General features: G+C 43.5%; 1 protein-coding gene across 3 annotated transcripts in view; it reads left to right on the top strand.

The window, feature by feature from the left end:
- Positions 1 to 13,695, top strand: part of SH3BP2 (SH3 domain binding protein 2) — a 167,295-nt gene that overhangs the window by 131,363 nt on the left and 22,237 nt on the right. The window contains exon 1 of one of the 3 annotated variants that reach the window (XM_024198563.3): positions 11,170 to 11,288. The exons of the other annotated variants lie outside the window; for them this stretch is intronic. Within the exon in view, the coding sequence (XP_024054331.2) occupies positions 11,206 to 11,288 (83 nt within the window). The 5' untranslated portion in view covers positions 11,170 to 11,205. Of the gene's footprint in view, positions 1 to 11,169; positions 11,289 to 13,695 lie in introns of those variants that run through there. 3 annotated transcript variants of the gene reach the window in all.

The raw sequence follows: 13,695 nt of genomic DNA, 5'->3' as shown, positions 1-13,695 counted from the left end.
ATGTATGTCCCAGGATTATTTTTCCTAAAAGCATTGTTGGAATATAGATAAGGTTTTTCTGGGGTCTTAGAAACAAATATAGTACACTGAGGATTTGGAGGAGGGAGGGAATCAAACTTTCTGAAGAGTCTGCTTTTTTAAGCACTTATCTACATGGGAAAGTTTTACTGGTATAATTATACCAATATAGTTAAATTGCTATAGTTTTCCTGGTATAACTCCCTGTGTGGACACTCTTATTGTGGGATAAGAGTGGGTTTTTTAGCTTAAACCCCTTCCAATGTGACATACGATAAACCAAAAAAACAAAGTCGACCAGTCTTACAAGTGAATAAGAGTGTCTACACAAGGAGTTATACTGGTATATCAGTTTAAACGCACACCTTAGGTTATTATAGGATAGCTTTCCCATGTATACAAGCTCTTAAATGCTTGCCCAGATCCCGCTGATGCACGACAACCTGTGCAGTGGTGGTCTGCCGTGTTACAGTGCTGTGATACTTCTATTGCTCTTATTGTGAAAATTAATTTATTTGTGAAGAGTTTTGATGTAAACTGGGCAAGGTTGATCTGTGAATCAGTCAAGCTCAATTAAAATTAGTTTTCTTCCTTTTCCATTTGACACATGAATCTTCATCTGCGGCATGGTCATGTCTACAGCTAGCTAGTGCTGGCTTCTTAGAGGTTCCAATCACACAGTAGTCTGAAGTTTGTTCATAGCTCGGGTAGAGGGGGAGGTAGAGCCTCTAAGCTGAGAGACAGACCTGACTTTTTTTATTTGAAGTAGAATGTCGCTGCATCCTCTACAAGACTGACGGGTTTCCTCAGGCATTTTTTTTCTGGCTGAGGGGATTCGGGCTCTGTTTTGGGTGAAGGGATTGGAGCTCATTTGGGTTGGGGAAGGTTTTGCAGGAGACCTTATTTTCTGTTTTTAATTGTTGATATGATTTTCACTTTGCAAAGCGTCTAGAAAACGCTGGTGGGGCTAATAGAAGTAAATCTGAACAAATAAACTGGACAAGTGGAATTCACATGAGCAAATCCCATTGGATGGAATAGGAACTGCACTTGCAGCGTGCATTGTCAGATGAGACATCTGTCAATATGATTATGATGTGCTTTCTACTGTTTACCGTGACTGAAATGGCCAAACTCCATTTTAAGGCTTGGAATTCTGGGAATGTACAAGTTTCAGATCACTTTTAGGTTTCACTGGTGTCCTACTGTAAATTACTGGGACAGATCCAGTCCTGATGTAAGCTCACCGAAGCCAGCAGACTTATAGAAAGAGGGAAGTTAGTCCCTTGTTTTATTCTCTCAGTCTACAGTATAATGTCAATACAGACACGTAGCATGGTTATTAAAGATACTCTGCGGTATTCATTCAGGCAGCTGACTTTTTCCTGGGGCCTGGAGAAATTAGCACTTCAAAAAAAAAAAGTGGTATTTTCATTTCTTGCTGCTTTGTTCATTCGCCTGCGTGACCTGTTGCAGGGCTGCGTAGGTCTGCTCTCGGCCACACACAGTGCTTCCTGTAAATTGGTCAGCAAGAGGAAACTGCTTGCAGCACTGCAGAGCCCGCTCGGCACGGTGCTGCGTCTGGACTAGAGAACTAACACCAGCAAGGGCAGCAGAGTGCTAGGGATGTATATCTCATTGCTCTTGTTTGCGTGCACCTGAGATAGAGGAAGAGCTGGTTTTGACTGGGACAGGTAGAGAGTGAGGAACGCAGAAGAATCAGGGAAGGATCTGATTAGATATCTCAATTAGATAACTATCACCCCCTCAGGCTCCAAACCAAATTCCACATTTCTGCTGGCATGAAATTCAGATGCCACTTGGTTTGTGATATTCTGTCTGCGGTCTAATTCCCTGATTGAACTCTTGTAGTACTAAAGGGATAAAATTGTAGTTAATCCTTCTGGGTTAAATTCTCCCCTGTGCAGAGCCAGCATGAAGCCTATGAGCCCCTGGAGTCCTACACTGAAGGACTGAGTCTTAGTAGTGTGTAGACCTCATGCTGGCCTTCTTTGTGGGGGTGAATTTCACTCTTTGTGCAGAAGGATGTATGTAAAAGTACTCCCAGTCTGTTTCCCTGGGGGACTATTACATTCTTAAAGTTGCCAAGTTTGAATCTTCCCTTGTTAATCTATTTCAGGAAGGTTTCAGATTGGTAGCCATGTTAGTCTGTATCAGCAAAAAGAACGAGGAGTACTTGTGGCACCTTGAAGATTAACAGATTTCCACCTCTACCCCGATATAATGTGGTCCTCGGGAGACAAAAAATCTCACTGTTATAGGTGAGACCACGTTATATCGAACTTGCTTTGGCCCTCCCTGTTCCTTGTTCCCTTACCGCCCCCTCCAGAGACCCCCGTCCCTAATCACCCCCAGGACCCCACCCACTACCCAACCCCCCTGTCCCCTGACTGCTCCGACCCCTATCCACACACCCCCAGCCCCTGACAGGCACTCACCGGCAGCGGCGGGAAACGGAGCAGCCTGGCCCCAACCCTCTCCACTCCGTCACCTCCCACCCGCGGTGCTCCGCTTCCCGCAGTCGGTGAGTGCAGGGAGGTTGGGGAAAGTGCGCCCCCCTCCCCACACACACTTACCTGCAGCGGGAAGCAGAGCAACGCAGCCCCAGCCCGCTCCACTCTGCCAGCTCCCAGCCGCAGGGCTCCGCTTCCTGCCGCAGGTAAGTGCGGGGAGGTTGGGGAAAGGACGCCCCCTGTACTCACCTGCGGTGGGAAGCGGAGCACTGCGGCTGGGAGCTGGTGGAGTGGAGCGGGCTGGGGCCGGGCTGCTCCGCTTCCGCTGCTGCCGGTGAGTGCGGGGGGATCCCTTCCCCCAAGCCCCCATCCCCGAGCGACATGGCTGGGGCCGGGGTGAGGGAAGCAGAGCGGGCTGCTCCTGGCCCCCTGCTAATCCCCAGGGCCACTGTGGGACTGCGGGGCCCCCAAAAGTGCCCCACAGCTCCTGCCTCCCAGACCATGGGGGGGGAGGAGGCCTCTGACCGCCCCCAAGACCCTCTGCCCCTTATCCAACCCCCTGGCCTGGCCCAGCACCCTTAACACGCTGCTCAGAACAGCATGTCAGAGCTTTACCGCCTTGTATACGAATCCGTGTTATATCTGGGTAGAGGTGTATTTGGGCATAAGCTTTCATGGGCTAAAATCAACTTTTATCAGCCTTCCCATTTATGGTTCTAAAAGGCACAATTATTCTGATTATTCCTGTGCTGGGAAATGACACATGTTCAAACTGCATCTGCTCCTCCAGAATCAGGAACTGTGTAAGCATTCTTATCTAGTTCCTCACACTAACCCCAACGCCTTCTGCAGGAAACAGTTTTGGTTCTGGCTGCATTTTCCCCCCTATGAGTATCTCCACAGAATTGAAAATCACCCAGAAAAATCCAAAGGGGATCTTGAAATTTGAAATGAGAAATCCTTTTGCACTATATGTCTGTCTGCCTTGAGTATGGAAGGAGGCTGATGGGGAATTCAAAGAGAGAAATAATGTGAAAAAAGTAGTTGCTAAAGGAATATGTTCTGGATAAATGAGAGGGGATTGAGGTGGGAATGTGGATACCGGAGACCAGCATGTTGTAGTAGCAAAGGCAGGAGTAAACTGAGATAGGCTCATGCTCTTGCCCCTAAGAGGAGGAAAGGAAGGGCCTTTTTTTTTTTTTTAAATGATATTGTAGAGCAGTAGTTTTCAAACTTTTTTTCTGGCAACCCATTTGAAGAAAATTGTTGATGCCCACAACCCAATGGAGCTGGAGCAGGGGTTTGGGGTGTGGGATGGGGTCAGGGCTCTGGGCTGGGGCTAGGGATGAGGTGTTTGGGGTACAGGAGGGGGCTCCGGGTTTAATGGGGGGGCCTCAGGGCTGGGGCAGGGGATTGGGGCACGGGCTTACCTCTGGTGGCTCCCGGTCAGCGGCGCAGCCTGGGTGCCAGAAGCAGGCTTCCCTTCCCGCCTGTCCTGGCACTGTGGACCGCACTGCGCACCAGAAGTGGCCAGCAGCAGGTCCAGCTCCTAGGCAGAGGCACACAAGTGGCTCTGTGCAGCTCTCGCCTGCAGGCACCGCTCCCCCCAGCTCACATTGGCCGGTTCCCGGCGAATGGGATTGCAGAGCTGGTGCTTGGGGCGGGGGCAGTGCCTGGAGCCCTGAGGCCCCTCCCCCCCACTTAGGAGCTGGACCTGCTGCTGGCCACTTGCAGGGGTGCAGTGCGGTGTCGGAACAGGTAGGCACTAGCCTGCCTTAGCCGGGCAGCATCGCCGATGGGATTTTTAACGGCCCGGTGGAAGTGCTGACCAGAGCTGCCGCAACCTAGTGTCTTATATTCCGCAACCCAGTACTAGGTCGCGACCCACAGTTTGAAAACCACTGACGAAGAGAATTAAATGACAGGGTTTGGTAGAAGCCTGGATGTGGGCTGCAGAGAAAGGGGATGGAGAAGTGTGGCACGGAAGTGTTGATCCTGGGTTAAAGGAGCCTGGTGGTGGTATATTGATGGTGATGTAGAGAGCTTGGGAGGAAAGAGGAAGTCACTTACATCTAAGGTTGATAAAAATTGATTTTTTAAAACAACTTTTGGGTTTTTTTTATTTACATTGATTTTATTTAAATCTAAATTGATTTTTAAAAAATAAACTTATTTAAAATTAAATTTGAAATTGACTACTTATGCTTATTATCTATTAAAATCATTTAAATTAAATACACAAAATGTTAAGCAGCACATATTTGCTGCCAAGTTTTTAAAGAAAGTTGAACTCCTGTACTGGTGGAAGTCACTGTCGAAGTACCTGGAACCAGAGTGTGTTGAAGTGCGAAACCAACTTTTGTCAGTGGTAGCCTCTTCTGCAGGTGCACAGTGAATATTTTCTTTATTTCAATTTATTCAATTAGTTAATTTCAATGATTAGTTCATTCAAAGTTAAGAAACCAACTGGGAATTGAAAAAGCAGGAAAGCTTGTTTTCCTTTTCCAAGCAATGAATAAAATCTAGTTGTGACAGGATTTACAATTTCTAAAATCTTGAAAGACATAATGACCAGAAAAAATCGGTTCTCTTCACTAACTACAGGTAATACTTCCTTTTTAAATAAATCCGTTGTTTATCAAAGCACATGTATCCAGCATTTTTAAGATAGTTTTATTTAATAATAAAATTTAAAATACTGTTTCTGTGCATTTTTAATGGAAATTCAAATTCAAAGTAAATAGCGCTTGATGCAAATAGCAAGTAAAAAAGTAATCACCACCTAATAAATATGGAATGCATTATGCACCATTTGCTAACATAATAAAAAATATAAGTTAAGCTATATAATTGCTTGTGTATAGTTGTAGTGCAAAAGCCCCTAGGCCCACCACCCTGCTGCAGGTCAGAAGCCTCGAGCTCCAGTCTTGTAGGTGGAGAATGAGGGGGTGTGTGCACATGGGTGTTCCGGGAGCCGCATTTTAACTGCAAAAGAGCCACAGTTTGGCCACACCTGCTATAGTGTATCCTCCTAGTCAGAAAAAGAAGTACCAGATTTAGTGTAAAGACTATATTTTGTTGCAAATCAACATATTTTAATGGTTACCAACCAATAAGAATAACCTCTTTAGAAAAATAACTAAAATGTACAGATGCAATACACGATTACAACTGATGGTTTAAATCAAGGTTTCCTACTAGCTGATTTAAATAATAATTTAAATTGGTGATTTTAAATAATCCACCCTGGTTATATCCGCTCTGATTTGGAGTTGGTGAGGAGATGTTGGAGAGACATGGAGATTCTGTCCTTAAATTTATCATACTGTTGTTTGAAGGAGGCTTAAACTGGGATCTATCTTGTATTGTATGTAGAGTAACATGGTGCAGTATAGTGGTTAGAGCAAGTGATTACTACTCAGGAACTGCGGAGCTTTAGTCTTGTCTATGTCACTGACAAATAACCTCTGCCTCAGGAACCTAATCTGTAAAATAGGGTTACTTACTGTGACAGTCTGTACCCCTATGTACACCTCTTTTAAAAGACTATGATAACTTTTGTACAAAGTACGCCTTGTGAGGTGGTATATGAAAACTCATAATTTGCTGATCATTATTGTACTTAGTAAAATGTGTGGCAACATTGTGTGTAAAGTTATAGGATTCATCTGTATGTTATTACTAGATATGTTCCAAGTATGGGAGGAGCAGCCACAAACCAGTTCCCCAGAGACAAAAGGCTAGCCAGTGCCTCAGCTAGGTGTCAGCAAAATCAAATGGACCATCACCTGGTTAAGTGGCCATTCTTTGGCAGGAAAGAGGATGTGAGTAAAAATCTACATCTTGGCAAAGAAACAGCTGCAGGTTCCCGACTACACAGAGTTTCTGTCTCCTGAACCTCAGCTGGAGATGATTCTCGATGAAAAGAAAATTATAGGATGAGAGAGGGGGCACCCCAAATCATTCCTCCCTTTCTCTTTACCCACGGCATCCATAACATCTGAAGAACAAAAGAAACCGCTTTGGAGTGGGGGAGAGATCCTGACTGAAAGGAATTCAATCAGTAAGACTGCTGTAACATGTAGTGAGAGAGAACTTTGCTTTAAATTCACTTAGCTTGTTAAGTTAGGTATTAGTTGCATTTTATTTTCTTGTAACCAATTCTGACTTTTATGCCTCATTACCTGTTATCACTTAAAATTAGGGCTGTCAAGCGATTAAAAAAATTAATTGTGATTAACCGCGCGATTAAAAAATTAATCGTGATTAATTACACTGTTAAACAATAGAATACCATTTATTTAAATATTTTTGGATGTTTTCTACATTTTCAAATATATTGATTTAATTACAACACAGAATACAAAGTGTATAGTGCTGACTTTATATTTTTGATTACAAGTATTTTCACTGTAAAAAAACAAGAAATCATAGTTTTCAGTTCACCTAATACAAGTACTGTAGTGCAGTCTCTTTATCGTGAAAGTTGAATTTACAAATGTAGAATTAAGTACAAAAAAAATAGAACAATGTAAAATTCTACTTTATAAGTCTACTCAGTCCTACTTCTTGTTCAGCCAGTCACTCAGACAAACAAGTTTGTTTACATTTGCAAGAGATAATGCTGCCTTCTTCTTGTTTACAGTGTCACCAGAAAGTGAGAACAGGTGTTCTCAAGACACTGTTGTAGCTGGCATCCCAAGATACTTATGTGCCAGATGCGCTAAAGATTCATATGTCCCTTCATGCTTCAACCACCATTCCAGGGGACATGCGTCCATGCTGATGGGTTTTGCTCAATAACAATCCAAAGCAGTACGAACCCACGCATACTTATTTTCATTATCTGAGTCAGATGCCACCAGCAGAAGGTCGATTTTTCTTTTTTTGGTGGTTCAGGTGTAGTTTCCGCATCGGAGTGTTGCTCTTTTAAGACTTCTGAAAGCATGCTACGCACCATGTCCCTCTCAGATTTTGGAAGGCACTTCAGATTCTTAAACCTTGGGTCAAGTACTGTAGCTATCTTTAGAAATCTCACATTGGTTCCTTCTTTGCGTTTTGTCATATCTGCAGTGAAAGTGTTCTTAAAATAAACAACGTGCTGGGTCATCATCCAAGACGGCTATAAAATGAAATATATGGCAGAATGTGGGTAAAATAGAGCAGGGGACATACAATTCTCCCCCAAGGAGTTCAGTCACAAATTTAATTAACACATTATTTATTTAACAAGTGTAATCAGCATGGAAGCGTGTCTTCTGGAATGGTGGTCAAAGTATGAAGGGGCATATGAATGTTTAGCATATCTGGCATGTAAATACCTTGCAATGCCAACTACAAAAGTGCCATGAAAATGCCTGTTCTCACTTGCTGATGAATAAGAGGGCAGCATTTTCTCCTGTAAATGTAAACAAACTTGTTTGTCTTGGAGATTGGCTGAACAAGAAGTAGGACTGAGTGGACTTGTAGGCTCTGAAGTTTTACATTGTTTTGTTTTTGAGTGCAGTTATGTAACAAAAAAATCTACATTTGTAAGTTGTACTTTTATGACAAAAAGATTGCACTATAGTACTTGTATGAGGTGAACTGAAAAATACTATCTTTTGTTTATCATTTTTACAGTGTAAATATTTGTAATAAAAAACATACACTTCGATTTCAATTACAATGCAGAATACAATATATATGAAAATGTAGAAAAATATCCACAATATTTAATAAATTTCAATTGATATTCTATTGTTTAACTGTGCAATTAAAACTGACTAATTGTGATTGTTTTGAGTTAATTGTGTGAGTTAACTGCGATTAATCGACAGCACTACTTAAAATCTATCTTTTAGATAAAGCAGTAAAACAAGTTTTTTTTAACTACAAATCAGTATCTTTGGATTCAAGTGCTTGGGAAACTCCATTTGGGGTAACAGGATTTGTGCATAATCATTTTCTATTAATGAAATGAAGGGCTTTATGTGAGCTTGTATTGCCCAGGAGAGAGCTGGGCAGTACAAGATGTACATTTCTGGGGCAAAGTCTTGGCAATTTGCTGGTGTCTCTCTGCAGTGTAATTCATAAGTGGCTGGCTATAGCACTCATATAATATAAATGGGAGTAATTTACTTGCTGGAGGCTGTGTGTGAGCAGACCAGGAGTGGTAAATCTCATAGCGAAACAGTGCAAAAAACACCCCAGGTTGTAGAACTGAGGGGACACAGTTCCCTGTTCATTAGTCCAGCTGTTCATTAGTCCAGATTGTACCCTGGATAATGTCACACTTACCTACCTCCCACTCTAAGTTCTCTCTAAGCTGTGCGGCCATGTGGTTGCGCAGCTGCCTATTAAGCCCCGCACAGGGGCTCAGGGCTGCGGCGGAGAGAGGCGCCCCTCCCCGCCGGCCCTAGCGCAGACCTGCCGCAGCAGAGAGAGGTGCCTCTCCCCACCTGCCAAAGTGTGGACCTGCAGTGGTGGGGAGAGGCACCCCTCCCCGCCAGCCCCAGCCGGGACCTGCCCCGGACTTGCTGTGGCCAGGGGAGAGGAGCCCCTCCCTCGGCCCGGCCCCACCGGAGCTGCCACAGTCGGGGAGAAGCGCCTCTCCCCCAGCCCCAAGCTGCTGCAATGAAAGGGTTTGGGGGGGAAGTCCTCTCTCTCCCCACCTCAGACGTGGGACAGCCTGTACCCCAACCCTTTGCCCCAGCCCTAAGCCCCCTCCCACACTCCAAACCCCTTATCCCTGTCCCCACCCCAGAGCCTGCACCCCCCACCCCTATGCCCCAGCCCTGAGCCCCCTCCTGCACCCCAAATCCCTCATCCCCAGACCTGCACCCCTAGCCAGAGCCTTCATCCCCCCACACCCCAGCCCTCTGCCCCAACCCTGAACCCCCTCCCACAATCCGAACCCCTCAGCCCCACCCCCACCACACAAATTTTATGTGCACCAACATGAAGGTGATGTGTCACACATCGCCTCCATATTGGTGCACATAACAAAATTAATTCCACACATGGACATCAAAATTAGAGGGAACACTGCTTCCACTGTGAGGTTTTGTTAACATTTGTGACCAAGTGTAGAGACGTTAACTCACCTTCAGGGCTCTGCCCCAGTGGTACTCAACCTTGGGATTGTGTAGAGGTCTCCGATACTTTCAGCCACCCTTGCCTATTCCTTATTACTAAGTGAGGGGAAGGGTCCAGGCAAGGTGGAAGAAGGACTTCAGGTGGTGTCCTGGTATGGAAAAGGTTGAGAACTGCTTTCCTACCCAACACCGCCCCTATCTGTATCTCAACCTAGACTCTTTCCTTCTTTTCCTACAGCCTTTGTTCTCCTAAAGCCATGCACCTAACTATACTGTTTGTAGCCTTCTCCTTTTTCCATATCGTTCCTTGTGCTTGGAACCTCGCCCTCCCCTTTTGGGACACGGACTCGTATGTTCTTAAAACACACATCTTCCTTGAAACCTGCTGGTTCTGATCCACCAAAATAAGTGAAGTATACAGTATATAGCATATCCCTCTTTAAAAAAGTCTTGTCCCCACCACTCTGAACCGTGCTAGTCATCTATTGTATTATGTGGCTTAAGTGTGCTTTCTATCCTGTGGTGTTGCTTAATTCAGCCTGGTTAATTCCCACTATCAGTGGGGAATGTGATTTTATTGCATCTTTATAATTTAAGACCCTAAGTTGAAGGGGCTATAACAGTATAAAATAGTGGTATTTTATATATCTATATTATCATCCATCATCATCTGATGGCCCTTAAATTGTAGAATTTTGCCTTTACGTTATAAGCTCCTTGGGGAAGGGGTTTGACTTCCTTTATGCTTTGAATAAGGTGAAACATGCTGACAGAACACCTCTACCCCGATATAACGCTGTCCTCGGGAGTCAAAAAATCTTACCGTGTTATAGGTGAAACCGCATTATATTGAACTTGCTTTGATCCGCTAGAGCACGCAGCCCCGCCTCCCCGGAGCGCTGTTTTACCGTGTAATATCGGGTCGGGTTATATCGGGGTAGAGGTGTATTTAAGATATTCCTGCTATCATAGAGGGTGAACTTTCTGCATCAGTTTTGTGAGTATTTAACAAGGTGGCTGTCTTTAGTTCCTTCGGTTGAAAGAAGAGGGTCAACTTCCGGTTGCTTTGGGGAACATTAGAGATAAATATTTAATCCATTCTGCTATTATAAACCACCACCATCTGAAACATTTGCTTCTCTTCATAAGCACTAAGCAATCATTCTGAACCAGGCTTCCACTAGAGTGTAAACTCAAGCATACAACCACGCACCCCAAACCTTCCTCTTTTCAATCCTCCATTTTCCCATGAAAAAAGTACCAAACCAGCTGTAATGGAAAATTCTCTTCCTTTTTGGCTAGCTGTCTGCCACAGGCTGAGATTTTTGTAAGTTTCATTTTACTACCTCTCTGGCGAATCAGGAAATCTGTGATAGAGATAATGTTGCCCAATGACCCCTGGAAACAGGAAGCAACACACACAGCCAACAAAAAAGGAAGCAACTCATTGCTGAGGCGTCCATTTGACTATACTGCACTGCGTGGAAGAGTCAGGCAGGGGTTTTTCCTCCCCCTCCCTTTTTTTAATATGAAATCTGAAGCTGCAGCAGCAACCATCACAAAGATATTTAATCAATAGGTGCACACTAGGGGGAGATATGGTGACTTCCTTACCTGAGGCGGATTATAAATGGCTAATGGCTTCATCTGTACAAAGGAAACGCTCGTTCGGTGCCACATTCAGTAAGAAAGCTGTGTGCCAGTCAGATCTTGTCATCAGGTTAGTATGAGTTTGTGGTTTGTTAATGCCCTTTTCCTCTTACTTACATAAAGAGTAAACTAATAAGATATTACATCCTGAAAAGAATTCTCTTTTGTTCTTGACTTTTCTATGCGGATTAAGAATGAATCAGTCTTCATTTAAAAAAAAAAAAAAAGCGGGGGGTCGGGGGAATGGGGAAGGAAGGCACTTTCATGAAATTAAAAGCCAGTCAAGACACTATGTGCACATTAAACTTGCTCATAATTGAATGCTTTGCAGTGGGATTCAGTCCCCAGTCTCTCTCTTCCCATAATACTGACTGGACTTCCACACGTTGCCAGTATCAGTAATTCTACTTTTTGACAGAACTGTTGTTGAAAATGGAGGCAGGAAAAGGATTAACCTGAGAAAATTTAAATTATGTTGTGTATCTGATTTTTTTTATTAGAAGTTTCAGTCTGAAATGGCTTTATCTAGTGGAAGAGCACCTGAGGTCTCCGCAAGGTTAGAAAATCCAGTTATAGGAACAGAAAGTAAATGTGTGGCTAGGTGAAGCTGAAATGAGAGTTTTGTTCTGACATGCTGAGAATATGCTGGGTTTTTTTTTTTAATTTCCTCAGTAACAGTGCTCTTTGCAGCCTGGCTATGTGTATAATGTTGTCTCACTCTTGACTAGGCCACTTGTGAAAGATGGAAATCTCAATTGTTCTTCCCTCTATCTTTATTTATTGCAGAATTCCTTTTGTTGTATTATTTGTACGTTCAAAAGCTTCCCAACTGAGATCTCACTTTTCATGGGTGTATTGTCAAGATGGGACTTAGATGAAATGCTACAGTACATGCGATATTATGGCACTTCTTAAAATTCTCAAACATAGTGTATGCTGAGACACTTCTGACAAACTGAACTCAGATTTAATATTTTGTGCTGTAAATTTGAGGCCGTTTTTCATTTGCTGACCAAATTGATCCCCAGTGTTTAACAACACATGGTGTAAATAGTATCACGGAAAGCTAAAACATCCAATATAACCTTTGGTTGGTGAAAGCTAAGTGGTTTTTTAGGCCTGAATCCTGCAAGAAGCTGAGCAGTAACTGCAAGATACCAAGTTGCCTCATTTCCAGTTGAATTCAGTGGGAGTTGGGGCACGTAGTGCTATGCAGGGTGAAGTCCTTAACTGTTGTTCTGTATTTGCTTTAATTTAGGCTGGATGTCTTTGCAACATTCACAGATTTTTAGGTTAATGGATTTTAAGGCCAAAAGGGTCTGTTGTTGTTCTACAATACACTCCAGATTTTGAGGGCAAAATTACATTCGTTTGGGTTCTTTTTTTTTTTTCATTTTATGTAAATCTAAATGCATAACTGAATCTAGCTGCTATATATACCCTATGTGCTCAAGAGATTAATGGAGGAATGGGTAGGAATAGGATTTCATTTCTCGATAACATTTAGATAATTGATTTGAGCACCCCACCAGCCGCAGAAATCTGCAACTTTTCTGCAGTTGATGGGTTTCAGTAACCAAAGGCCATTATACCAAGATTGAAGACCTCTCTGCACCCTCATGTTGAAGTGGTATTACCAAGTTGACAATACAACATGAATGGCATCTGTCTTCAGCTGTCTGTATGATGTTATTTGCAGTGCTGTTGTAGCTGTGTTGGTCCCAGGGTATTAGAGAGACAGGGTGTGTGAGGTAATATATTGGACCAACTTCTGTTGGTGAAAAAGATAAGCTTTTGAGCTGACACAGAGCTCTTCTTCAGGTCTGGGAAAGGTAATCAGAGTGTCACAGCTAAATACAAGGTGGAACAGATTGTTGAGCAGAAGTAGTTAGCAATTATTCTAAGGGACCATTCAAGGTGAAGTGGCCTATTAATGTCCCTGTAGTCACAGGACAAAAAAGGGGGCTTGTTATCAGAAGCAAGCTCCCCACAGGACCCACCAACTCAAAGTGGCACCAGATCCTACCATAACCGATGTAAAACCTGTAAACATATCTCCACTGCTACTATGATTGATAGCCCCCCCCCCAATACACCCTTCAAGATCCATCAGTCCAAGGTATACCTCTCACTATGTGTAGTGTGCCCATCCAGTGCACGAAATGCCCCAATGACAACGAGGTGAGTGAAACCAGACAATCACTATGCTCTTGAATGAACTTGCACAGAAAAATGATAAAAGACAAAACCACCATATCACCCATGGGTGAACACTTTTATAAAATCACTCCATGTGTGACCTCTCAATCTTCGTCCACAAAGGAAACCTGCACAACACCGTCAAAAATGTGCCTGGGAACTTAAATTCATAATTTTGCTAGACACTAAAAATAACTGGATTTATGGCTTATTACAGTAATCTGTGATGCGTTAACACTCCTTTTGGCCTGTGACTGCAGAGGTGTTAATGGACCACT

The sequence above is a fragment of the Terrapene carolina genome, unplaced genomic scaffold (assembly GCF_002925995.2).
Source record: "Terrapene carolina triunguis isolate 2854851 unplaced genomic scaffold, T_m_triunguis-2.0 Scaffold66, whole genome shotgun sequence".
Classification (NCBI taxonomy): Eukaryota; Metazoa; Chordata; order Testudines; family Emydidae; genus Terrapene; species Terrapene triunguis.
This window is presented reverse-complemented; position numbering and strand designations above follow the sequence as displayed.